Source organism: Rhinoraja longicauda, chromosome 9, assembly GCF_053455715.1.
Source record: "Rhinoraja longicauda isolate Sanriku21f chromosome 9, sRhiLon1.1, whole genome shotgun sequence".
In the NCBI taxonomy this organism is placed as follows: Eukaryota; Metazoa; Chordata; class Chondrichthyes; order Rajiformes; family Arhynchobatidae; genus Rhinoraja; species Rhinoraja longicauda.
This window is the reverse complement of record NC_135961.1, coordinates 51,965,805-51,991,961: the sequence shown is the minus strand read 5'-3', so window position 1 is coordinate 51,991,961 and position 26,157 is coordinate 51,965,805. Positions and strand designations below refer to the sequence as shown.

At 40.6% G+C, this 26,157-nt stretch overlaps 1 protein-coding gene across 1 annotated transcript in view; it reads left to right on the top strand.

Annotated features, from left to right (window-relative positions):
* col12a1a (collagen, type XII, alpha 1a) overlaps nucleotides 1–26,157 on the top strand; it is a 241,698-nt gene that overhangs the window by 201,586 nt on the left and 13,955 nt on the right. Inside the window, exons 52-62 of the mRNA XM_078405469.1 lie at nucleotides 1,783–1,860; nucleotides 3,495–3,581; nucleotides 4,008–4,061; nucleotides 4,561–4,656; nucleotides 9,274–9,327; nucleotides 10,603–10,656; nucleotides 12,328–12,381; nucleotides 12,865–12,936; nucleotides 14,524–14,559; nucleotides 15,789–15,855; nucleotides 22,024–22,212. Of these exons, the coding sequence (XP_078261595.1) occupies nucleotides 1,783–1,860; nucleotides 3,495–3,581; nucleotides 4,008–4,061; nucleotides 4,561–4,656; nucleotides 9,274–9,327; nucleotides 10,603–10,656; nucleotides 12,328–12,381; nucleotides 12,865–12,936; nucleotides 14,524–14,559; nucleotides 15,789–15,855; nucleotides 22,024–22,212 (841 nt within the window). The remainder of the gene's footprint in view (nucleotides 1–1,782; nucleotides 1,861–3,494; nucleotides 3,582–4,007; nucleotides 4,062–4,560; nucleotides 4,657–9,273; nucleotides 9,328–10,602; nucleotides 10,657–12,327; nucleotides 12,382–12,864; nucleotides 12,937–14,523; nucleotides 14,560–15,788; nucleotides 15,856–22,023; nucleotides 22,213–26,157) is intronic.

The window sequence follows — 26,157 nt, the reverse complement described above, 5'->3', positions numbered from 1 at the left end:
TTTTCTCTCCTTTCTGCATCTTGCAAGGACTATTTTCTGTCACTCCTTTATCCACACTTTCATCCAGACCAATCGCTCCCCCTCCACTGAAACTTTTCCTCGCAGTAAGAAGAGATGCAATACTAATCCATTCATTCCATATTTCCCTTCCCAGCAGCCAGGAGCACAGACAATCATTCTGGGTGAAGCAACAATTACACTTTTTCAAATCTAGTCCACTGCATTCACCATCCTTGATATTAGTCAAACCAAATACAAGGAACTGCAGATGCTGGTTTCCAAAATAAACACAAAGTGCTGAAGTAACACAGCAGGTCAGGCAGCATCTCTGGAGGATATTGTTCAGTTCAGTTTTGTTTATTGTCATGTGTACCGAGGTACAGTGAAAAGCGTTTGTTGCGTGCTAAACAGTCAGCAGAAAGACAATACGTGGTTACAATCGATCCATTTATAGTGTATAGGGAATGACAAGGTAAAGCCAGCAAAGTCCGATCAAGGAGAGTCCGAGGGTCATCAAAGAGGTAGATACTGGTTATGGGTAGGATATTGATAGATGATGTTTTAAGTTGCGATCCTTCTTCACACTAATTGTAGTAGGGGGGACAAAGCTGGGAAAGAGGTTGGGGAGGGACAAAGCCTGGCAAATGATAGGTGGATACAGGTGAAGGGATTCTGATCGACAGATGTGTGGACAAAGGCTAGAGATGGAAAGGAGGAAAAGGGTATTAGGTAAGGAGAGAAAAGGAGTGAATTGTGAAGCCAGAGGAAGGGATTATAGGTGGAAGGCAACAGGGGGAGGGGAAAGGGGGAAGGGATAGTGGGAGAAATTGGGGCACTTGGTGGGACAAAAGGAAGTGGGGGTGGGGGGACGGACAGATTGGGAGTTAGCATCTGCAAAGAGAAGAACAAAACAATCTTCTTTGAACCACATATGATAATTGAAATTTGCGTATGAAATTTGAATCTCATCAAAAGAAAAAAGCTCAGTAACGTTAATGAATGGTCAACAGAAAGATAAATAACTACTCATATTTGTATGAGGATCAAATACAGATCAGGACAGCACTGGAACAGACCCTTCAGCCCACCATGTCTGTGCCGACCATAATGCCAACCTAACAAACCCCATCTGCGTGCACATGGTCCGTATCCCTCTATTCTCTGATTGTATATATGTTTGTCTAAGTGCCTCTCAATATTGTATATGCTACCACTTCACTTGGCAACATGTTCCAGGCACCTATCGGTCTCTGAAAAAAACATTGAGCAAATCTTTAAACTTTCCCCCTCTCATTTCAAAGCTATGTTCTTTTGTATTTGACATTTTTACCCTGAGAAGACTCTGACTATTTACCCTATAAACTTCTCAAAATTGTATATACTTCTATCACTTTTAAACAATTCACTCTTCAACCTTCAAAACACCAGACAATCCAAGTTTGTCCAATTTCAACTGATAGATAATATTATCCAATCCAGGGATGCCGGGAGTTATGGGGAGAAGGCAGGAGGATGGGGTTAGGAGAGATAGATCACCCACGATTGAAAGGTGGAGTAGACTTGATGGACCGAATGGCCTAATTCTGCTCCTATTACTTATGACCAAGTGAATGTCTTCTTTACCCTCCGCACCCTTCCAATAATGCAGCAACCAAAACTGCACAACACTCAAATGTGGACTAAGCAAAGTTTTATACAACTGCTATGTGAACTAAAGTTTATACAGCTGCAGCAACTGCTTGCGATGTACTTATAAAACATTTTTCTCTCTCTCAATTCTAGTTCGAGATTCAAAGTTTTGACATCATCTGCAGTCTGGGCTGGGCCATTAGAGACAAATGCTGTGACATCCCTTCCATGGTAAGTATCTAATATTCAGCAGATGACAGATTATCAGATTGTGATTGCTTGTGTTCTGTCCTTTGATTTAATTCTTCCCTTGATTCAACTGTTAGGCATTTACATTGCATGTAATTATTGCGATATTGAACAAAATGCTATTTTGTTTAAATTCTTTCATTTGATTTGTTTTAACCTGGAGAAAAATGAATATTTGATTAATGTCAAGAATAATCCAGTTGAATAACGTATGAAAAGGGAGCATAGTTTTGATCACTAACAGTAGTGTTAAGGTTGGCTACATGGCTTGAGGTGCTGCAATCTTACTAGCACAAAAGGATTTGATATTGACCTTTTTTTTAAAAGAGTAAGTTGACACTACACACAAACACAAAAAAGGTGGTTCAAAAATCTGCTCTGAATGATTGGTTGAATTTTGGTATCTGAGTAAATTAAATCATGTATTTCCACAAGCAAAAAAATAATGTGCTGGTGGAACTCAGTAGGCCATAACCCTTCTTCAGATTGATTGGAGTGGGGAGGAGAAAGTTGCAATAGAAGTGGGGTAGGGGATTATTATTGGTAGATGGGTGGAATAAGTGATAAGGGTAGGAGTGAAAGGGAGAGAAAAGAGTGTCCGATAAGGAAAGTTAGACTGAAAAGCTGGAGTGAGGGATCTGGGTGGAAGGAGGGGCCGGGCAAAAAATGGGGAAAAAAGGGAAATATTGGCCTCCTTTATATTGGCGAGGCCAAACGTAAATAAATCTCTTCCCAGCTTCACAATTCACTCTTTCTCTTCTTTCCTTGCTTAACACCCTTTTGTCTCCTTTTCACCTTGCGGCTTTATTACCTACTCCACACATCACTAACCACCCTCCCTACATCTGTATCTAGACTTTGCCCCACCTCCACCTCCTTTTTCCAGCTTTCTCCTTGCCAGTCCAATCAAATCTGTAAAAGGGTCATGACCTGATGTGTAGTCTGTCCATTCCTTTCACAAATGCTGCCTAATCTCCAGCACTTTGTTTTTTACTCAAGATTCCAGCAACAGCAGTTTCTTCTGCCTTCATGTGCCTCCGTGTTATTTTTTCAGATATACTGGAAGAATGCATGCTTCGTGTAAATCAAATGATTCGGTTTCATTCCCTCTTTTACTCTTGCATCACTCCAAATTACTGTCCATCAAGTGTCCAACTCCCTTTTAAAAATTAAAAATACTGGAGTGACTCAGCGGGACAGGCAGCATCTCTGGAGAGAAGGAATGGTTGACGTTTCGGGTCGAGACGGGTCTTTTTGTGTCTACCTTCGGTTTAAACCAGCATTTGCGGTTCCTTTTAAAAATCACTATTGACTATTTTCAGGTCAATTCTATTTCTTGTCTGTTTGTTTAGCATGGAGGTATCATTCATGTTGCCAACAAATGCATGTGCAAATGAAAATACTGATTAAACGCGACCAGAAAAAAATCAGGAACAAATTGTAAGGTCCATGAATATCCCTGCTTTACTTCATTTAAATGATATAGCAGTCCAATTTCTTTTCACGATTTCAATACCAACAGCCGTTCAACTTAAATGATTAGTTTTTTTAAATTTTGTTCTTTTTGTGACACTTTGTTCCATAATTTGATGGTGGCTTTTTTGTTTGTTTTTCAGAGAGATGAAGCAAAATGCCCTGCCCTTCCGCATGCCTGCACATGTTCTCAAGACAGCAAAGGGCCTCCAGGACCTCCCGGACCTGCTGTAAGGAAATATTTGTTTATTTCTTGTCTTCCTTATGTAATCACAATATCTTATATAGTTCTGACGTGTGGGAATACAGGGAAACAGAGAGAGAGAGAGAAATTTGAAACGGAATTAACGCCAGCAAAATTTCACAAGGAATTTTTGTGAAAAAAATTGAATTCAAGAAGAGAAAAGTCATGATAATTCCAATATCAAGTAAATTGAGGCAGCAATTTTAGACATATGTTCTATATTTATTCATTCTACTGCTGCATAAAGACTTGCACAAGTCTCCTGGCCTATCAAATCTTATAATCTCATATGTACCCTGTTCTTTTCTGGGGAGTTTCGTGTGCTTGGGGAAATTTTGAAATAAAGAAATTCAAGTGCATAGATTAAAAGAAGCATTTTGTTTGTCTTCTCTGTGTTTTCTCTCATTTACAGGGTCAAATTGGTGGCAAAGGTCACAGAGGAGACAGAGGACTAAATGGACCACCTGTAAGTTTTATTTTAATTTATTCTAACTTTCTTTCTATCTTTCTGCTTAAAATATTAATTGATGCTTGGTTCCAGTTCAAGAGCAGTTAAAAATCCTCTGGTTCCATGAGTGTAAGCATCACCAGGTTATGATCTCTGGCAACTTTGGCACCCAGCTCATTGTAATAGTGGGGTGTTGGCAAATTTAGCAGACTGGCAATTTGATTGATTGCTGAAATTTCCGACAATACAACAAGCCAATCTGTTCATGCAGCACATATCATGAATCAACCATAGTCACACTGGTTCTGTTCTATGTTGATTGATGTTTTTTCCTACTGAGCTATTAGGATTTCTCAATGCCTGAGTGATAGCTGGGTGAAATTTATGCATGTTTGCTTTGGACCAATTTGTGCAATTATGTAATGGATACAGATGACTGCAATGACAACAACAGATTTATTTATGTTTGCCATTCAGAACTCAAAAATAATAAAAATGCTGAACTATCTTTTTGCAGGGTTCTTCAGGAACTCGTGGTGAGCCAGGCGCCTCAGGTCCACAAGGTCTGCCAGGCCCTCAGGGTCCTAATGGACTGTCAATTCCAGGAGAACCGGTACGTCTGTTTGTTTTATTACTACCTGTGTGTATGAGGTTGTAGGCAGTTCATAATGTGTTAGGCTGATTGACCTGCTTCATAGTACCAAAGCCAATGCGCATAATCTAGTTTGCTTTCAAAAATCAACAGCAGGACCAATGCCAGAACAGTATAGTTTACTCAGTAAATAATCTAGACATTTCATGAAAGAGAAGGGAAACAATGAGTTGGAATGATTGGTGTTGCTCATAATAAAGAAAAAATCTGACTCTGACTCCTATCCATTTTTGGATTCAGGTACCACTATCAAAGAAGGCACTGGTATTTATTACCTTTCCACAATTTGCCTCGAGGAAGATATTGTAATCTTGCCATTTAAGCCATTGCTGTATATGTGGCGAAATAGGTCCACATTATATTGGGGAGCAGGTTCCATGATTTTGTATTAGGGATGATGAGGAAATGGCAATATATATCCAAATTATGTTAATAGGGAGTAGAACAGCTATACTAGTCCCACCTGCCTGCATTTCATCCATATCCCTCCAAACCTGTCCTATCCATGTACCTGCCTAACCGTTTCTTAAACGTTGGGATGATCCCTGCCTCGACTACCTTCTCAGGCAGCTTGTTCCATAAACCCTTCACCCATTGTGTGAAAATGTTACTCCTCAGATTTCTATTAAACCTTTTTCCCTTCACCTTAAACCTATGCCCTCTGGTCCTCGATTCACCTAGTATTGGCAAGAGTATCTGTGCATCAACCCGACCTATTCCCCTCATGATTTTATACACCTCTATAAGATCACCCCTCATCCTCCTGCATTCCAAGGAATAGAGTCCCAGCCTAGTCAATCTCACCCGATAGCTCAGACCCTCTCGTTCTGACACTATCTTCATAAATCTTCTGGGCAGGGAAAGAAATCCCATTAAGAAGAAACCTTATTTGGTCTAAATTTTCACACGATTTGTTTCTGTGAGTTATTAATTTTGCCACGAGCAACAGGCTTACTGGCTCATGACTTACTGGCTCTCTCTGTATTTTATACAAACATTCTATCCATATGGTCAGCCTTTTGCAAACCAGAGTATGGCCAGCCCAGAATATATAATATCCCAGTACTGCAGCATTTTTTAAACAAAATAGGATTTTGAATAGGAGGATCCTATTCATAGATCTATACTTCCAATGGCTGATTGTCAATCACAATTATATCAAGCCGCAATTCTCTTTTATGAGCAATGATTTGGCAGGAGTGAGCATTATCTAATACGTCATTTAAAAATGATTGTACCTGTCAAAAAATAGTTGATTTACTTTACATATTGCATAACAATTTCAATAATATGAACCTCAAAAATGATTACTGAACATAGTTGGTCAAGTCTTTTCCCTGGGTGTTTATTTTTAATCTTACAACTCCAGCCATTTGTAGTCATTTGGATTTTGGTAATTTGGGATTAGAAGGATGAGAGGAGATCTTATCAAAACGTATAAGATTATTAAGGGGTTGGACAAATTAGAGGCAGGAAACATGTTCCCAATGTTGGGGGAGTCCAGAACAAGGGGCCACAGTTTAAGAATAAGGGGTAGGCCATTTAGAACTGAGATGAGGAAAAACTTTTTCAGTCAGAGTTGTGAATCTGTGGAATTCTCTGCCTCAGAAGGCAGTGGAGGCCAATTCTCTGAATGCATTCAAGAGAGAGCTGGATAGAGCTCTTAAGGATAGCGGAGTCAGGGGGTATGGGGAGAAGGCAGGAACGGGGTACTGATTGAGAATGATCAGCTATGATCACATTGAATGGCGGTGCTGGCTCGAAGGGCCGAATGGCCTCCTGCACCTATTGGCTTCTCAAGAGAAATTGGTTTCAAGATGTTTCTAGTTACCAGCTGTTTTAGGCTACAGCTATTGTAAAGATTCACATGAGAAGGAATAGTAAACATAATTTTTTTCCATTCTATCACTTGGGGGAGGTGATCTCACATTGCATAAATGGGAACTATTTGGGATCTTACCATCTGCAAAAACTATGAAGTTTGTCCTAATGTTCAGATAACGTTACTGAAAAAGATCTTGCTTGAACATATATAAGGGATGGAGTCAGTGCTTTTTCAGCAATAATATTTTTACTGTGAGCAAATTCTAAGTTCTCCTTTCAGCTCTGCCCCCTGCCCCTCCCCCACACCCTCCCATGTATGTTTTTTCTTCAGACAGCCAAGCTCCTAGAGTTGAAACAAAGAGGACCATTAATCAAATTATTTGAATGATGCTCCTTGGATATATCTATCAAAAAGATTTAAAACCTAGTCTGGCTTCACGATGATTGTTGTCACAGATATGCTTTCTGTTCCATCAGCTGCAAAAGAAAGTTTGTTTTTCTGCCTTAGGTCTTTTAACAACTTTCCAAGGTGGATTTTGGACTAGCTCTGACTTTTTTACTCCTGAGCTTCAATTAATCTTTCAACAATCTGCTACTTTATCCATGGCACTGCTCCATTGGCATTGAGACTTTCGTGAGACAAGATCTGTTGGCACTGAAATACTCTGAAAGACATGCCAACAAACTAACCTCAAGGATCTGATTGGCCAATTCCTATTCCTAAATTCTTAGAAGAGAAATAATCATGTTTTAAACATAAAGTAAATGGCTTGCCTAAAGTGACTAAACAGGTTAACTGGAACCATTAAATCAATCAATTTTTTTACGAGCTATTTAAAATTTAACTTTGCCCCACCATCACTGTCCTTCCTGCTCTGGAGACAGAATCCATTTTAATACTCTGGGACATCATTGCCGTGAAACCCCCACTGGGTGTTATCCTATACGGCAGTGAACAGACAAGATGAAAATAGAGGGATCAGTGTATTCACAAGCAGAGCAACAATTTTCATTTAGTGTAAGAAAATAACTGCAGATGCTGGTACAAATCGCAGGTATTTATTTACAAAACGCTGGAGTAACTCAGCAGGTCAGGCAGCATCTCAGGAGAGAAGGAATGGGTGACGTTTCGGGTCGAGACCCTTCTGAAGGGTCGAGATCCTTCTCTCCTGAGATGCTGCCTGACCTGTTGAGTTACTCCAGCATTTTGTGAACAATTTTCATTTGATAAATAAAAGCATTCAAAGTCATAATGCCCTTATTAATTGTTGAAATAATATGTTTGGAGAAAGGAGAATTTTAATATTTTCTACATGTTAATGCATTGACTTCTCCATTATCATGGTGAAGTTTCTAAATTCAGAATTACTTCAGTTATTTAGCAAGAATATACATGGGTTTCCAGAGCAAAAAACAATCTGCTGGAGGAACTCAACGTGTTGAGCAGCATCTGTGGAAAGAAAGGAATTGTTGACATCTTGGGTTGAAACTGCACCAGGACTGAGAATGGAGAGGGAAGTTAGCTGGTATAATGAGAAGGAGAGGGGTGAGAAAGGTGAAAGATGGATTAAGGAGATGGCACTGAAATACTTCATGGAGTAACGCAGCGGTAGAGTTGCAGCCTTACATCGCCAGAGACCTGGGTTTGATCCTGACTACAAGTGCTGACTGTATAGATTTTGGATGGTCTCTATGTGAACACTTGGGTTTTCTCTGGGTGCTCAGGTTTCTTCCCACATTCCAAAGACATGTAGGTTTGTAGGTTAATTGGCTTCTATAAATAGTCCCTAATGGGTAGGATAGAACCAGTGTACGATGTCTGTTGGTTGTCGTGGAGTCTGTTGGCTGAAGGGCCTGTATCCACACTGTAGCTCTGTCCTATAAATAAAGAGGGGGAGGGATGATGGGGCCAGGAGGGGGAGGGGTTGAGAAAAGAGATAGAGGCAGGTTGGTGATAGATGGAAGCAGGCAAGGAAATAAAAGGAGGCAGATAGAACCAGGTGGGAGAAGGGGTGGGTGAAGTTGGAAGCAAAAGGCTGGACATTGATGCATTGGGGCACAAAAGCTACCAATGCTGGAATCTGATAAGTAAGGAAGATGTTTATGGGAATCATTCAAGGTAGAGATAAGTAGATGGAACTAAATGGATAAGAAGATTAGCTGGGTGAAGTGTATATGTAACACTTAACCCTTGTATTCTCCTCTCTCGTTCTATCTTTCTCCTTCCAGTCCATCCCTGGACCTCCCGTTTTTTGTTCTCTTTTCCAAACCCCAACCCAACTCCAGAATGGTAAACTCACTGAAAGATTTAAAGGAAAAACAAATGAATTCATTTCAGATGAAAAATTTCCATGATAATGACTGAATTCCTCTCTTCAAGTAACCCTTACTTTTCCTCTCTCTCCATCCCTCCCCCTTCCCTGTTCTCCGAACAGCCTTACCCAACTCTGACTACATTTGCTTTGTTATCTATTCCCTTTGTCCTATTTTCGCACCTTCCACTTCCTTATCCATGTATCTCACAGACATCAGTCTGAAGAAGGATCTCGACTTGAAACGTCAGCCATTCCTTCTCTCCAGAAATGCTGCCTGTATCGCGGAGTTACTCCAACATTTTGTGTCTATCTTTGGTCTAATATTAACCTTGCTACTTCCATCAAATCCGTCATACAGCTGGGAACACTATTAGCCATATAAATAATTCCAGGATGATTTTGTTTGCCTTGCTGATGACATGGACTTTGTTTTTTACAGGGACGTTCCGGAATGAAAGGTGATGCAGGTGAACCAGGATTGGCAGGAAGACCAGTAAGTATTATCTCTTTAATTTAATTACACCTAATGAATGGAATTGGGAATCTCATTTAGAAAGTCAACTAATGTTTGCAGTAGGGAATAAATAATAATTAATAATAATAAATAATAATATAAACATTATTATTTATTATTATAATAATAATATTATGTCGTTCTCTTCTTTGATTATTTTGATAGGGTAGCACTTTTGTACCTAGAAATAGTTGATTAAGCATTTCAGTAAAAGTTTTACCAAGAATTCAGTCCCACCTAGAACTTGAGTATATTTTATAACCGTGTATAGTTGGAATTTTACCTTGCACTGACCTTGGCTCAAAGGCTGATAGGATATTGCATTCAACCAATGTTCCATTGGTTTTCTTGAATAATACAATTATTATAATGCTCATTTTATAAAATCACTCTTCGGCAACATTAATGTACTGTCCTATTTTATTTGTACAGAGCAACATATAATTTTGTTGCAAAGTTGACAAAGCTTTAGTGAACTAAAATTATATATTATTACATAAAATTGTATACCTATATAATAAAAAGCTTGTTGACTTTGATATTACACTATCACAATGATTATCCCAACCTTTTTCTCACATCTTTGAATTTCTGAATCAGTTCTGTAATCTAATAATTGGTTCTTTTACTGCACAATGTTTTGAGATTGGTCTAAAATTACTGCTTTAGCTTGCAACATTAAAAAAAAAGTTCTACTGTCATTGAAGATTTTAAAATTGCATTGTACTTCTGCCGGTATCAATGTTTTGTTGAAATTTATAATCCCATCTTTACTCAGATTTCGTATGACCAAAATCTTGTTTGTCAAGAGGTAGCTGAAAACCCATTACTGAAATTTACCATGAACAATAGTAAATTCCTTTGGAACAGATGATAATTTAAACAATCCAGATGCTGTAGACCTAAAATACAAATGGAAAATGTTGGAAACATTCAGCAGGTCAGGCAGCATCTGTGGAAAGTGTCGTCCTATTTACAACTCACTGTGCATCTGTGAAAGGTGTCAGTGGAATAGTGCAAAAGAATGCTTGTGTGCCATGCTTCAGATGTTTAATTTGTAAGAAAAGATAGTGTCAGTATTTGGAAAAACAATTTATAATGTCGAACTTAGCAATGTATTAAGTATTTAAATACTTGTTTCTACAGTCTTCTGATTAAGGTCAGATGCACATTGAAAAATGCACAAGATTACACTTTTTTTAAGAAGACATATTTTAACAGCAATGTCTGACTAAATCATTTGTTTGTTAATAGGGATTAATTGGACGACAAGGCCCATCGGGTTCACCAGGATCAGAGGGCTCAAGGGTAAGTACCTTTGCTGTCATATAGAAACTGGTTTAAAGACTGCCCTAAACCAGAAACTGGTTTAAAGACTGCACTGCCCTAACTTGTTGCTGAAATAATTGTGTGATTGGAGCTTTCAGTTTTCCACCAGGATTTAAGCCTGTGGACAATACTAGGTAAAAGGCATCAATCAGGAGAGTCACAGGGCAAAGTAGGAACTATTAAAAAATATATATATATTAACTAGGCAGATCAATTTCTGCATTAACAGTATGGAGGATGAGTTCAACACATAGAAGAGTTATTTTCCATATTTGGCAGGTGGCAAATTTTAATCTACTATTTAAAAAAGGAAGAGAGCCAAACTATAAACCAATTAGACTGACATCTTCCAAATCGGGCTCCTCCTTTGGTCGCTCCCCCTCCTCTCCCCACGGTCCCCCCACACCGGGTCCTCCATTGTTCTTTCCCCCCGTCACGGCAGTCCCCCCATGCCAGGTCCTCCATTGTTCTTCCCCCCTCCCCTCATGACTTCTGGTCACCTACACAATAGAAAGGATGTGATCGTGCTGGAGTGAATGCAGAGGAAATTTGCCAGGATTTTGATATTATTAGAAGACTTTAGTTCTGGGGAGAGTTTGAACAGGCTGGGCTCGTTCTTTCTGGAGAAAAGTAGACTGAGGAGTGACCTGATATACAATTATGAAAGGATAGGGTAGTCAAATCTTTTACATGTTAGCAATTACAAAATTGAGAAAACATCGTTTTAAGGTGAGAGTTTTAAAAGGGATAGGAATGATAGTTTTGTTTTACACATAGAATGGTGGATTGCTGAAATGCACTGGCAGACGAATTGCTGGAATTACATATAATTACTACGTTTAAACGGCAATTCAACAGATACTTAAATAAGCAAGGATTAGAAGCATATAGGCCGAATGTGGACAATAGGGAGTCATAACGTCAGAATTAAGGGACAAAAGTTTAGGGGTAACATGAGGGGTAACTTCTTTACTCAGAGGGTGGTGGCTGTGTGGAATGAGCTTCCGGTGGAAGTGGTGGAGGCAGGCTCGATTTTATTATTTAAGAGTAAATTGGATAGGTATATGGATGGGAGGGGATTGGAGGGTTATAGTCTGAGAGCAGGTAGATGAGACTAGGTCAGAGAAAGTGGTCGGCGTGGACTGGTAGGGCCGAACGGGCCTGTTTCCGTGCTGTAATTGTTATATGGTTATATGTTATATGGTTATATGTTGTTAGGCAAAATGGTCATTGTGGAATAACTGCTAGGCATTCACCAATGCAAAGATAAATGGCACCAAAGAAGTCATTTTTTACCTGCTGGTGAATACAGCCATTTGTCTTCAAGAAGGAACTTTCAAGATTTGGTGCTGCTTGGAATTCTTAGGTGGGCTCCATAATTCCATTAAAGTAACAGATTCAATCAAACTATCCAGGCATCTGATCCACGTGCTAATTCCTTCTGTCTGTGTGTGTTTATCCCTTTCTGATATCATAGGTAATAGCAGACAAGCTTTAACTGAAATTAGTGGTTATTTAATTAGACATCTAATTCCACCTCACAACCCCCCAAAAAAGTTTATGTTGCTTTACTTTGAATGGGAATTTAATGTGAAAAGGTATAATAACTTATTTTGACATTATTGAAGCAATATTTCTTTTATGCTTTAGGGTTTCCCAGGTAAAGATGGACCAATTGGTCCACGTGGACCCCAAGGACCGATAGTAAGTCATGTCTTCAGAAATGTATTGTTATTTAATGTGAATGTGTCAAACTTCCTCATAATAGCACGTAAAATTCAAGGGCAGCATCTTTTCAAAAACTCAATGTTAAAAACACGAGGCAAAAAATTAAAAAGATTTATTTCTTCAAGCCTGTATAACTGTGAAGTCCACACATTTGATATTAAAATTATTCTGCTTTACAGCAGAGAATACCATTCAGCAGAATATGCCTGAGAAATCATATTGGCTGAGAATACTTAAACTGTCCCTTCTGATTTTGAGTCTCAAATGTTTATCAGCTTTAACATTAAGTGAACACCCACCAATAAGAGATCAAGGAAAACCAATATCCAAATCTTCTCAAATTTTAATTTGTGTTAATATCAGTAATCCTGGGCCTCATTCAAGTAATCACATGTGAAATATGAGGGAATCTGATCATGGTTCTGAAACTCACTCCTTAATTCCCTCTTTTCATTTCAGGGACCTCAAGGTAACCCAGGTTCTCCTGGTCCCCTTGGGAGTCAAGGAAAACAAGGTTCCACAGGAATGCAGGTGAGTAGTCAACTTAAGTAATTCAATATCCTGGTTGAAGGAATTGGTGAAGAAGAAATTGTTATCATCATCAGTTTTTCTATGTATCTGCAGATTCCTGCAGATCTGTTTCAAAAAATATCTTTACTTTCAAAAACCTATGCTTAATACTGTGTGTCACTGAGACCTCAGCAGAGGCAACCACTTCCAGACATCCAGCTGCTCTGTATACTTCAAGCAGATGAATTTGGAGGAATGATTGCTCTAAATCCTTTCTTGTGTTAAAATGGCAAAAGACTGAATTTATGCATAGTTGAATACATTCTCTGCACATTCAAATGTTATTATTGTGTGACATTTTATTAGAAATTCTCAAGGACCTCCGAACAAGTAGACCAATTTAAGAATGCTTTTTCTCCACCACTGTTAGACAATTTAAAACCATTTCAGCTCTAAAATAAGACTTTATTTTTAAATCCTATTATTTAATGTTAAGGCCAATGAAGAAGTAAATGGTATTTGAAAATAAGAGTGAACTTTATATCACATGGTCCATTAGTGCACAAATAGTAAATAAATCATAAATTTCTTCTGCCTGAAAATATGATGGGCACATTTACTTAGAATTCCACACTCAGGGACATTTTAGACTAATTCACCAAACACTCACATTCCGATCCTGAACATAATTCCAAAGCCTTTAGGATTCTCACTTTTGATAGCTTCAAGATATGTGATGTTTTCAGACTGTTTTGAGCTAAATTATTCTTGGTAGCCTGACATATCAATAAATTAAGCACAGATGTGGTATTACTGCAGAGCTCTCCACTAGAATATGATGACATCAGTGTTATTTCAAATAGGCCCTGATGTGATGCATATGGATGATTCCTAGCCTTATGTCTCCCAAACACTGACCTAGATTTTTCATTTATCCTGATTGATGAGCTGAGTTTGTTTGCATTATTTGCATCTAATATTCTTAAGCCAATTCATAGAAACATAGAAAATAGGTGCAGGAGGAGGCCATTCAGCCCTTTGAGCCAGCACCGCCATTCATTGTGATCATGGCTGATCGTCCGCAATCAATAACCTGTGCCTGCCTTCTCCCCATATCCCTTGATTCCACTAGCTCCCTAGAGCTCTATCTAACTCTCTCTGAAAGGTCAATCGTTGGGCATGAATTAAAAATATTGATAATAATTGGCAATAGCTGGTTTGAAGTTTAAATCTTTTGTTATTGATTCCAAAAGCGAGTATATAAAAACAATGGGGTGCTTTAATAATTTCACTCATAGGGATGTAAGTAACTAAAAACTGTTAAAGAAGTTAGCCTACCTATTGAAGAAAATTAGATTTTGGAAATTTCATTTGTTTCCAAGTGTATGCAGAAAATCAACAGTACATTTATTGGTTTAGTGATGGACTAAAGAAATGGTTTAAAAATTCAAAGCACATGAGGTTGCATCCACTGAACTGGACTACATATATAAAGTATTGACCTAATTTGTGTTTTATTTGTGCCTTGAATACTCTGTGTTAAGCATTGTATAGTTCTACCTTTAAAAGAATAACGCAATTCAAATAATTTTTGTCTTTGTTTTCCAGGGACCAATGGGACCAAAGGGTGAGAAGGGTGACCGAGTAAGTGCCAAATGGATATTGTAATTCAAACATTAAAAAATTGCATCACCATAAAAAGCTGAGATCAATTCAACTGATTGAATCTATTCTACTGATACAGCTATTAACACAAGTTTATATCTCAGAGTAACTGAGAATGAATTATGGGATAGAGATTAATGGAAAAGTTAGGCTGGAGTGACCTACCAACAAAACAAAGAATCAAGAACCACACTTGAAAGCATTGAGCATGAAGGACCATATATTAAGGTAGCTGTTATCTCATTAGGGTATTAGTATTTGCTTCAGTTATATTGCTTGCTCAATGAAAGTTCCTGGGCACTATGACAAATATCAACTCTATACCCTAATCATAGAATTTATGGTGTTAGAGCAACTCCACTGATGCCCATTTTTATATACAGTATTACTGACTTGGATGTGAGCATAGGAGGTATAATTAGCAAGTTCAATGACATGAAATTGATGGTGTTGTGAATAGTAAGGAAAGTTGTCTAGGGCTACAGCAGGATATCACTTGGTTGGGAGATTGTGTGGAGCATTAGCTGATGGAATTTAATCCCAACAAGTATGAGATAATGTATTTTGGGAAGTCAAACAAGGGAAGAACATATTCAGTAAATAGGAATATTGATGAACAGAGAGACCAAGGGCCAATCCAATTGTTTGTGGTAATTGGTGAATTTCACTCCTGCAGGGTGATGACAGTAAGAACTCATTGATAGTGATTATCAGGGATAGGATGCTTGACCCTCTCTTGATGGCGATGATCATTGCCTTGTAATAATCTACATATATTCAACTAATCAGCCCATGTCTGAGTGTTATCCAAATTTGACTGCACACAAACATAGGCTAATTAATTATCTGAAGAGTTTGAAATTGAATTATGCATTCTCTGATGAACAATTCTGTTGTTTTTATGAAGGAGGGAATATAATAGATGACGCAGGTGAAGATGGGTTAGTCGAGGGAACTCAGGCCTCAGCATTTCACTCTCTCTGGTATCTTCCAACCAACAAATAAAAGGAGATGATGTGTACAAATTGGCAATCACGTTTCTACATTACAACCATGACTATATTTCTGAAGTACTGTATTGGCTGTAAAACACTCGGGAATTTATTTTCGGGTTTGGAAGATATGACATATGCAGAAGTCTTCCTTTGATTTCTACATGGATTTCATTAAATTAGTGAGATGTAATTTGTTTTTTCTTACCTTTCCAGGGAGACTTTGCCTCTCAGAACATGATGAGAGCAATTTCAAGACAAGTCTGCGAGCAGATGATGAACAGTGAGTAAGGTAGCAAGTTGCCACAGGCAACTACAGGTCTTTGGCAGCTGAGAGCTGGGCAGGTTGCAATATTCTTGGCTTCCTCGACAACTATGAGTATTAAGTTTTCTATTTGATGTGCTTTCCCATACTTCAGTGAGTGGGGAGACAGAATGAATGAAATATTATTAGGTATGGGAACCTGATTTAATATGAAATGACTTTTAATATGAAATGACTTGCGCGATTGAACGCGCATGCGCAGAGGAGACTTAAGATGGCGCTAACATGAATACAGGCACGTTTGAATACTTGTGTGTGTCCGAGATTTATTCATAGTCCAATTACAGCACAAATACACAACAATTTGGCGACCCAGATGGGATTCCTCTAACAGGAACAGATTGCGGTCATTATGAAGTTTTCGCACGACCGAACATGAAGTAAATGACGCGGTATGTAATTGGAAAATATGGAACGTTCGGTCGTGAGTGCAAGTCAGCCCATCGATGCAACCTACCATACAAGCAGTGCTGTAGCTGTGCAGCGCAGCATATAGAGGCAGCCATAGCCAGCAGAACTTCAATCGTGTTTGCTTGCCAGTAATAGCTAAGCCACACTACGTAGGTGCCGTGCAGCCCAAGGTCCAAGTTCAGCCGCCGCCATTTTGTCCCCAGCAACCGCCACCGACGGCGAGTATCGGAGAGCAGAGCAGCGACGGTGATAATGGTTAAATAGTGTTGTGGTGAACCGAGTATTAATAGTGTAACCATGGCTAATCCAATTGTTGGGAATGTGCCTCAGTTAGAATCTGGTTATACTTTTGAGGAATGGACTGAAGTCTTGGAGGCGTGGTTCACTTCAAACGATATCACGGCAGAAGAGAAGCGCATTGTTCCTTACAGGTTTAGAAAGCAAGGGTTATCACACCCTATGTGCATTGCTGCAGCCAGCTAAGCCCGCAAGTAAAACGTATAAGGAATATAAGGATGCTTTAATTGCTCATTTCTCGCCAAAACCAACAGAAATAGTGCAAAGATATCGATTCTGTACCTGCACACAAGCAAATGAAACAATCCCTCAGTTCATAGCAAAGCTTCGACAGTTAAGTGAGGGGTGTAATTTCAAGGAACTGTAGAATATGCTGAGAGACAGATTGGTATTAGGCTGTGCAGATGTGAACATCCAGCGGAAAATGTTTGGTACAAAATAATTAACCTTTGTGAACGCAGTCAATATGGCGACAGCGATGGAGCTTGCCAAACAAGATGTATAGCAGATCCAGAAGATCGGAAGGCCTCCAGAGAATACTACCTCCGTCAATCAGCTTCAAAGGAACACGTTTGATATACAGAAGACAAGGAGTCAACTAAGGACACCCAAAGACGAGGGTCACTACTCTACGAAATGCTGGAGATGTGGTGGCAGCCATGAGCCAGCGAGGTGCAAATTTCGAGATGGCAGGTGCTTCAGGTGCTCTGGAATTGGTCACACTAAGAGCCAGTGTGAGGCTGTTAGAGCCTACCAGCGGAGGAGAGGACAATCTCAGAAAAAAGCAAACCACTTGGAGGAGGCAGCTTCAGGAAACCATGAGCCACTTGGACGATGAATCAATCAACAAGTTGTCAAACTCTGAACCGTATAAATCCACTTTGATAATGAACGGCAGGGAGGTACAACTAGAAGTTGACACGGGAAGTCTAGAAGAAGTCTTCAGCAAACTCGGTAAAGACCCTAGGCTAGATCCCAGTAGCATCAAGCTGAAATCCTACACTGGAGGGAAGGTTGACATCTACGGACAAGCAGCAGTACAGGTACAGCTCGAACCTCACCGTAAGCCTGAAACACTGACCATAGTGGTAGTAAAGAAAGGTGCAAGCCTAATGGGAAGAGACTGGTTAAGGAAGTACCCTGGATTGTTGTCAAAGCTAGTCAGCCAGAACACGCCAGATTCAAGATTAAGTCCACCGAGTAGTATGCACAGTTTGCAAGATGCCATGGACACAGTACTCAACAGACACGCCAAACTGTTTGATAACAGCAGCCATGGAGTACTGAAGGGATACCAAGCCAAGGTATATCCACAAGACGAAAACAGGGGAGAAAAGTTTTACAAGGCAGCTCCTGTTTCATATGCTGCTAGAAAGCAGATTGATGCCGCTTTGGATGACTTGCTGCAGGATGGCATTATCAAGCCTGTGAAGACAGCAGATTTCGCATGCCCGATCATAGCTGTTCCGAAACCAGATGGGAGAATGAGAGTCTGCGGCAACTACAAGCTCACAGCAAATAAGATGCTGAAAGTCGAACCGTATCCAACTTTAGAGGATCTACTGCAGGAACTAGAAGGAGGAGAAAAGTTCTCTCAACTAGACCTCTCCCATGCCTATCATCAGATAGAGTTAGACCCTGGAGTTCGAAAGTTCACCACGATTAACACACATAAAGGTCTCTTTGAATATACCAGACTGCCCTTTGGGATATCCAGCGCACCAGCCATGTTCCAGAGAACAATGGAGAGTCTACGAGCCGATATTCCCATGTGCAAGCCATACCTTGATGATATAATCATCAGAGGAAAGACTGACGAAGAGCACCTCAGGAACCTGGAAGCGGTCCTGTCAAGACTAGAGACCAATGGGTTACGTCTGAAGAAGGAGAAGTGTGCACTGATTCAAGAGTCAGTCGACTATCTCGGACATCGACTGAACAAGAATGGTCTTCGTCCTCTTCAAGACAAAGTTGATGCGCTGCGGGAAGCAAAGCGGCCTGTGAACCAAAGCCAACTCCAGGCATACCTCGGCTTACTGGGGTATTACAGGAAGTTTACAGGTGATTGCACTATTGATTCAGATGTTGAAGGCAGAGTACAGATCAGCAGATTCAAAGAGTGGGAGGAGAAGCAGCAAGCCTGATCCCAAGTTCAAATGGGGAAAGGAACAAGAGCAGGCATTCCAGAGATCCAAGCGTCTTCTTCAGAGTGACAGTGTGCTGACACATTACGATCCAGCCAAACCCAACCTGCTCCAAACGGATGCACCCCTATGGCTTAGGTGCTGTGATAAGCCATGTTGAATTAGATGGACAACGCCCGATAGCTTTCGCTCTCTCAAGCCCAGCGAAATGAACTACGCACAATATGAAAAGGAGGGTTTATCGATAATCTTCGGACTGAAGAGGTTTCACAAGCAGTTACATGGAAGGTCTTTCACCATTGTGACTGATCACAAGCCTCTGATGGGACTGTTTGGAGACCACAAGCCGGCCAGCCCGATGGCCTCTGCTCACGTAGCAAGATGGCATATGATCCTGTCTGCCTGCAGTTACCAGATAGTCCATCGAGAAGGCAAGAAACATCAGAATGCAGATGCGTTGTCGCGCTTGCCGATCCACGAAGAGGACTCTTCATGGAATCATCCGGAGCTCGCCGAGCTTGATGAAGCACCAGAGACACGCATCAACATGCTCACCGATCTGGACACACGCCCTGTTGATGCACAGGACATGAAGAGAGCCACCAAGAAGGACAGAGTTCTCTCCAAGGTAAAGAACCGCATCATGGAAGGGTGGCCAAGTGCAAGGAATCTTCCAGAAGTAAAGCCCTTTGCCAGCAAGAAAGAAGAGCTGTCAGTGGAGGATGACATAATCCTGTGGGGACCACGAGTGGTTATCCCAGATAATCTGGAGATAAGGACTAGAATCCTTGAAGAACTTCATAGCATGCACCCTGGCATTGTGAAAATGAAGGCATTGGCAAGATCATACGTCTGGTGGCCAGGAATCAACAAAGAGTTGGAACAAGTGAGAAGTTGTCCAAGCTGTCAGCAGAGTCAGCATAGTCCTGATGCAGCCCCAATCCATCCATGGGAGTTCCCTGAGAGACCGTGGAGTAGAATTCACTGTGACTATGCCAGCCTCGACAATGAGAATGTGCTGATTGTAGTCGATGCTCACAGCAAATGGATTGAAGCCTTGCGGGTGAAACACGCAACAGCAGCAAGAACAGTGATTGCCCTGAGGCAGTTGTTTGCAACTCATGGGTTACCAGAAACGGTGGTCACAGGCAATGGTACGCAGTTTGTGTCTGAAGAATTTGCCAAGTTCCTCAGCAGCAACAACATCTGCCACATTCAAACATCACCCAAGCACCCGTCCAGCAACGGACTAGCAGAAAGAGGGGTACAGACGGTGAAAGCAAGTGTGAATAATGGAAAAGGAACAGACCTGGAACTAAAGATCCAAAAGTTATTGCTGACGTACCGAGTCACACCTCAAGGAACGACTGGAAAGTCACCCAGTGAACTGATGTTCAGAAGATCCGCACTAAACTTGACAGTCTGCGACCCGATCTCAGCAAAACTGTTCAAAGGAAGCAAGCCTCAATGAAACAGGCAGTAGATCGAGGAAGCATGAAGCGAGTCTTTGATGTGAATGATCATGTCATGGTCAAGAACTTTACATCAGGTTCCACTTGGCTTGACGGAATGATAGCAGAATTCATTAGTGAAGTCCTGTACAATGTAAAGTTGAGTGAGGGAAGAGTCGTTCGTCGTCATGTCGATCAAATGAGAGTGTACTTGCCAAAAGGTGACGAATACACCCACTTCCAATAACGAGAAATGGTTCAACCAAACTATCCACTGATAGTTAGGCCAACTCCAACCATAGGTGTAAATCCTGGAAGCACTTCAGAGAGGGACGAACATTTAATCCACAGTGATAAAACAACATCACAACCGGAGCCGGATATTGACGAACGTTTAATCCACAGTGATAACACAACATCACAGCCGGAGCCGGATATTTCGGAACAAATGAAAAATCCAAGAGACATAGACGCAGGTCTAATAGAATTACAAGAACACCTAAAAGATTTGAGGATTATGTTCTGTATAAGTGAACCTACGTATATACTAACAATGTATTGTGTATTTTGGTTGACACATGTTCGTACGATATGCAGGTCTGTTGGTTGATATTATGTGACGTTAGAAATGAAATTGTGTTACCTACCTCCAGGTAAAAGGGGGAGGAATGTTGGGTATGGGAACCTGATTTAATATGAAATAACTTTTAATAACTTGCGCGATTGTACGCATGCGCGGAGGAGACTTAAGATGGCGCTAACATGAATACAGGCATGTTTGAATACTTGTGTGTGTCTGAGATTTATTCATAATCCAATTACAGCACGAATACACAACAAATATACATCAATCATTAGATTGCGCTCAAACTTTCCATCTTCACTGCCATGCAACAGAGGCTTACTGCTGGTCTCCTGAAGTAAAGTTAGAGAACATTGGCAATAATTGATTAAACCAATGTCAGTCGGACCTGTTCTATCATTCCTGATAATAGATAAAGCTTTTCAGACATGTTACGTTTAATGGTGGGATTCAATCCTCAAAGCAATTGATCAGTGGACCTTGATATGGTAGACTATATACAGTTCTCCTAGGGCAGAAATTAAACACTACATAAACACTATTAAAGTATAAATATGAAAAAATATATAAAATGCAATGTACTACTAGAAAGCTGGGTGAGACTTGAGCAAAAGCCAGAAAGACCACCTTTAGTATAATACTCTTAAATTAACCTTCAAGAAGTTTCTGTGATCAATCAAATTTGCTAATTGTTTGAAGAATATGTTGAGGTTGAAAAGGTTATTCAGTTATCATCAAATGAGGTTTGTGAATTCATCATGAAATTACAGCTTGAGTACGCATTATTGGCAGGATATTTATAATAATCATATTTAATAATTATTATGAAAGAAGCAAATGTTAGTTTGATAGTGAGGTTGCTTTCTCCAAAAACTGTATATCATATTTAAGTCAAGTCAATAGTAACTCAGCAAGCTTGGGAAATGTTTGGCTTTGAACTGTGCTTCCACTGGGGGTTTTCCTTATGTCATGTTTGGATATCTTAAAGATTAACTAATTGATTGCTTGATTATTATTTTATCAGGTGATGAGCAGTATGTTGCTTTAAGAAGCCTTGATTAGATTAACTGCACATACATCCGTATAGTCTACCTTGGTGAACATCCTGAGATTGGTTTCAAACAGCTGCTGCCCCATGTGATTGGCAGCTTTAGGGATATTAAGACAAGATTCATACCATGACATTAACATATGATCATGATTTAAGATATTCTGTTAACTTATGTTCTTATTTTTACAGACCAAATGAGAAGAGTGAACTCAATGATAAACCAGATTCCTAATGGTTACCACAGTAACCGTGCTGTCCCAGGCCCACCTGGCTCACCTGGCCAACCAGGTAACCGTGGACCAGTAGGAGAAACAGGACCACCAGGTACATCAGGATTCCCTGGAACACCTGCTGATCGAGGACCACCAGGTGAAAGAGGTATGGATTATTAATTCAACACTATTCAATTGCAGATTAATCTCTTCTCCTCCCAGAATTGTTAATTCTACACTATTCGATTGCAGATGAATCTCTTCTCTTCCCAGAATTGTTAAAATTCTACACTATTCAATTGCAGATAGAAACATAGAAAATAGGTGCAGGAGTAGGCCATTCGAGCCTGCACGGCCATTCAATATGATCATGGCTGATCATCCAACTCAGTATCCCGTACCTGCCTTCTCTCCATACCCCCTGATCCCTTTAGCCACATGGGCCACATCTAACTCCCTCTTAAATATAGCCAATGAACTGGCCTCAACTACCTTCTGTGGCAGGGAATTCCACAGATTCACCACTCTCTGTGTGGAAAAAAAACGTTCTCCCCCTTTATCCTTAAACTGTGACCTCTTGTTCTGGACTTCCCCAACATCGGGAACAATCTTCCTGCATCTAGCCTGTCCAACCCCTTAAGAATTTTGTAAGTTTCTATAAGACCCCCCCTCAATCTTCTAAATTCCAGTGAGTACAAACCGAGTCTATCCAGTCTTTCTTCATATGAAAGTCCTGCCATCCCAGGAATCAATCTGGTGAACCTTCTCTGTACTCCCTCTATGGCAAGAATGTCTTTCCTCAGATTAGGAGACCAAAACTGTACGCAATACTCCAGGTGTGGTCTCACCAATGCCCTGTACAACTGCAGCAGAACCTCCCTGCTCCTATATTCAAATCCCCTCGCTATGAATGCCAACATACCATTCGCTTTTTTCACTGCCTGCTGCACCTGCATGCCTACTTTCAATGACTGGTGTACCACGACACCCAGGTCTCGTTGCAGATAATAGTCTGCTTTCCTGTTCTTGCTAGATGCAGGAAGATTGTTCCCGATGTTGGGGAAGTCCAGAACAAGAGGTCACAGTTTAAGAACCTCACATTTATCCACATTATACTGCATCTGCCATGCATTTGCCCACTCACCTAACCTATCCAAGTCACCTTGCAGCCTCCTAGCATCCTCCTCACAGCTAACACTGCCCCCCAGCTTCGTGTCATCCGCAAACTTGGAGATGTTGCATTCAATTCCCTCGTCCAAATCATTAATATATATTGTAAATAGCTGGGGTCCCAGCACTGAGCCTTGCGGTACCCCCACTAGTCACTGCCAGCCATTCTGAAAAGGACCCGTTTATTCCTACTCTTTGCTTCCTGTCTGCCAGCCAGTTCTCTATCCACATCAATACTGAACCCACAATACCGTGTGCTTTAAGTTTGCATACTAATCTCTTATGTGGGATAAATCTATTCTCTTCCCAGAATGTTCCAGTTACAATTGCAGATAATCATAATTTAAGGAGAAATATTAAATGATTCAACATTTGTGTAGCGACTGGGTACTGGGCGTTCAACTAAATGCTTCCTGGTGTAAATCATTACGTACTGATACAACTTTGAGAAAAGAATAATGAGCTCTGCTTTAAGTGAGTTTGATCCATTCCAGCTCCTGCAGATGGTTAGCAACATTGCGCAGGGGACAAACAGGACATGGAAATTCTACGGCAAAAAAACAGGTTCACGAGCATGCCATGAAACTGCTAATAATAATTCAGTAGTCTTTAAAGGATATTACACAATTTTGAAAACATGCTATATTTGATTAAATCTAGACCGAGGGACCAGAGAAGAATTTATGTCTGCAGGTCTAGGTTTGAGGTCTGAATTTGCATTAGCATGCAGACTAGATGGCTGGTATTGGGAAGGATTTGAGGGGGGCAATTTTCAAAGCTTGATTGAGAGTAGAGTTTTGCACCTACATTATGGGCCTGAGCCTTGTGGTTGGACTCGTGTTAAGAGCAGGGGTGGAGTCGAAATAACCAAAGGTAAGTGTGGGATTCAATTTACAGGAGTCCCAATCCCACATTGTGCATAAAAGATATGGGTTGTCCCATAAGTGCCGACGATTTGTGGTTAACTTTCCCTTGAAATGATGCCATTCTATGTGCAGCTGATGCAGAAATCACCTCTACCACTATATGACCACTACCACTAAATGTATAAAATCATGAGCGGAATAGATCGGGTAAATGCACAGAGTCTCTTGCCCAGAGTAGGTGAATCGAGGACCAGGGACATGGGTTTAAGGTGAAGGGAAAACTATTTAATAGGAATCTAAGGGGTACCTTTTTCACACAAAGGTGGTGGGTGTATGGAGCAAGCTGCCAGAGGAGGTAGTTGAGGCAGGGACTATCCCAACATTTAAGAAACAGTTAGACAGGTAGATGGATAGGACAGGTTTGCAGGGATATGGACCAAAGGCGGGCAGGTGGGACTAGTGCAGCAGGGACATGTTGGCCGGTGTGGGCAAGTTGGGCTGAAGGGCCTGTTTCCATACTGTATCACTCTATGACTTGGAAATATCATGTTTTACTCTGGGAAAAAAAGATTTTTTAGCCTGAACCATGGATCGACAGATTGCCTTTCATTGATGATTGGCCGGTAAACGTTTGGACTCTAAACACCATCTTATTTTCTACATTGGTTAGCAGCTCTGATACTGTTCACCTTTGGAAGAGATCTAACAAACCACAATGTTTTTAGTGTTCAACAGTTAATTTCTAAAGCAGTAGTTGATAACTGTTCAAAGTGCACCTTCGGACACTCCATCTGCCAACCCTTTGCTAGGAATCCAAATCCTTTGACAGGCTGCAGTGATCATCTTTTGTCAAGTGTTGTAGTCTGGTCCATGGAATTTTTGCATGTACATATCTTACAGTCTCCTAAATCCACATCTTCTCGTATGTAGGCATTCCCTGTTTAATTATGCCAGCAAGAGATAAACCACGGCCCATCAGTGGTGGGGGGGGGGGGGGGGGATTTTGTGTTACATTATAGCAAGGAGAACTTGTGGACTCCTCCTCTCCTAAAAGCAGTGGTTCTATGATATTGCAATGTAATATCAAATTTAATCTGAATTAAGCTGTAAATTATTGTGGTAATATAGGATAAATCAGGTTGGAAATGGACCCCAGGAAAGAGAGTTTGTAGAGTGCATTTGAGATGGATTCTTAGAACAGCTTGTACTGGAGCCTACCAGGGAGAAGGCAATTCTGGATTTAGTGTTGTGTAATGATCCTGATCTGAAAAGGGGACTAGAGGTAAAAGAGCCATTAGGAGGCAGTGATCACAACATGATAAGTTTTACTCTGCAAATGGAAAGGCAGAAGGGAAAATCGGAAGTGTCAGTATTACAGTATAGCAAAGGGGATTACAGAGGCATGAGGCAGGAGCTGGCCAAAATTGACTGGAAGGAGGCCCTAGCAGGGAAGACGGTAGAACAGCAATGGCAGGTATTCCTGGGAATAATGCAGAGGTTGCAGGATCAATTTATTCCAAAGAGGTGGAAAGACTCTAAGGGGAGTAAGAGACACCTGTGGCTGACAAGGGAAGTCAGGGACAGCATAAAAATTAAGGAGAGGAAGTATAACATAGCAAAGAAGAGTGGGAAGACAGAGGATTGGGACTCTTTTAAAGAGCAACAAAAGTTAACTAAAAAGGCAATACGGGGAGAAAAGATGAGGTACGAGGGTAAACTAGCCAATAATATAAAGGAGGATAGCAAAAGTTTTTTTAGGTACGTGAAGAGGAAAAAAATAGTCAAGGCAAATGTGGGTCCCTTGAAGACAGAAGCAGGGGAATTTATTATGGGGAACAAAGAAATGGCAGACAAGTTAAACCGTTACTTTGGATCTGTCTTCACTGAGGAAGATACACACAATCTCCCAAATGTTCTAGGGGCCGGAGAACCTAGGGTGATGGAGGAACTGAAGGAAATCCACATTAGGCAGGAAATGGTTTTGGGTAGACTGATGGGACTGAAGGCTGATAAATCCCCAGGGCCTGATGGTCTGCATCCCAGGGTACTTAAGGAGGTGGCTCTAGAAATAGTGG